This window comes from Aplysia californica, unplaced genomic scaffold (genome assembly GCF_000002075.1).
Source record: "Aplysia californica isolate F4 #8 unplaced genomic scaffold, AplCal3.0 scaffold00077, whole genome shotgun sequence".
In the NCBI taxonomy this organism is placed as follows: domain Eukaryota; kingdom Metazoa; phylum Mollusca; class Gastropoda; order Aplysiida; family Aplysiidae; genus Aplysia; species Aplysia californica.
Window position 1 is genome coordinate 336,801 of NW_004797347.1, and position 1,431 is coordinate 338,231.

The window sequence follows — 1,431 nt, forward strand, 5'->3', positions numbered from 1 at the left end:
TCCGTGGAAACTGAAAGTTTACAATTATTGTGCCTTTAATCAACATTTTTCATAAAAATCCACGCAGAAATGTGTTTTTATATGGACATCAATTATGTTAAACCAAAAAACAAAAATTTGATAAAAATTACTAAACAAGCAGAAAAAAGCAAGTTTCTTCGATTTCATTATTTTGACGAGAGCCTGATTCCACCACGCTGCCTCACATATGACCTTTTGGAAATAATTCTGCATGTACTCAAAGTTCAGTGATTCAATGATTTTAAGTGCATTAATTGTCCCCTTGATCAGCTAAATATGATGCTTAATTTGATATTACTGAAGAGTCATATGACAGCATCAGTATTAATCAATTCAGACTTTTTTACACTCAGGAACAAATGTTTTTAAAAATTTATCCTTTTGTGTTTTTGAGGTTGTTTTTTAAATGTAATCTATAGTTTGTAAATTTATGTTAAATTTATGATTAGAACTGTAAGCCAGCAAATTACAACGGCTACTATCTTAATAATTATCAGAATTGTAACATGTATTTGATATTGAGAAAGAAAAGGGGTAACATTAGAAAAAAAGATTTAGATAAAGAGTTTTACTAAAGTATGAAATCCCTTCACCACATCACCATTTCATGCGTTCTTTTAAAAGTTATTAATTTTTATTATGTCACTTCTTACTGTGCTAGTACTGATCGGTGCAAAGAAAGACGTTCCTCTTACTCTCCAGTCTCTTATCCTCGCCTGTCTCCACCATCCACAGATCCGGCTACTCTGCCTGGCTGGAGAAAGATCCTGTACCTTATATGTGGTTATGAGCCCCCTCGTGATGTGGAGATTAGCCAAGAGGAGGTGGACTTGTTCAAGAAACAGATGAACAATATAGAGGAGAAGGGTTTTTGGAAGATCTTCGTGAACGCTAATGCTGTGGTGCTTATGTCATTCGGAGTTTTCTTGTGGGTTTTCTTTGCGTAGTGGTTCCCGCGATATCAAAAATATAACCTCCCTCCGTGGACATGCGTGGTTTTGAAAGATGGGTCTGCACAACTGGATGTCCGGGTAACTTCTTAAGAGTTGAAGCCTGGGTTGATATGTAGATAGATTCTGTCACGTGATTATTGTAAACTTATTCTTTCTGTTCGATTTGTTGACTTCAGAGCCTTGGCTTTCCGTCACAATTTCAAAAGTGAGGACAACATAATTGAAGGGGGCAGAAAAATACAGGGTCTAAGCCACATTTTGATTTTTGTTTAAGGGTTCAAAGTATGACGACACACATCAAGGGAGACTACACAAGATAGAAGTTGGATAATGATAATAATCATAATAATCATCATCATTTGTGTGGCGTGCTGACAAAATGAGTTACTTCTCGCAATCCACAAATGGAGATATTGGCCAAAAATCAACACCGAGGTCAAATTAGCAGATCTTTTAT

At 35.7% G+C, this 1,431-nt stretch overlaps 1 protein-coding gene across 1 annotated transcript in view; it reads left to right on the forward strand.

The window, feature by feature from the left end:
* LOC101851934 (sodium/glucose cotransporter 4) overlaps nt 1-1,431 on the forward strand; it is a gene marked incomplete at both ends in the record, with an annotated part of 29,641 nt that extends 28,210 nt beyond the window's left edge. The window contains 1 exon segment of the mRNA XM_013080180.1: nt 757-1,431. Coding sequence (XP_012935634.1) covers nt 757-968 — 212 coding nt within the window.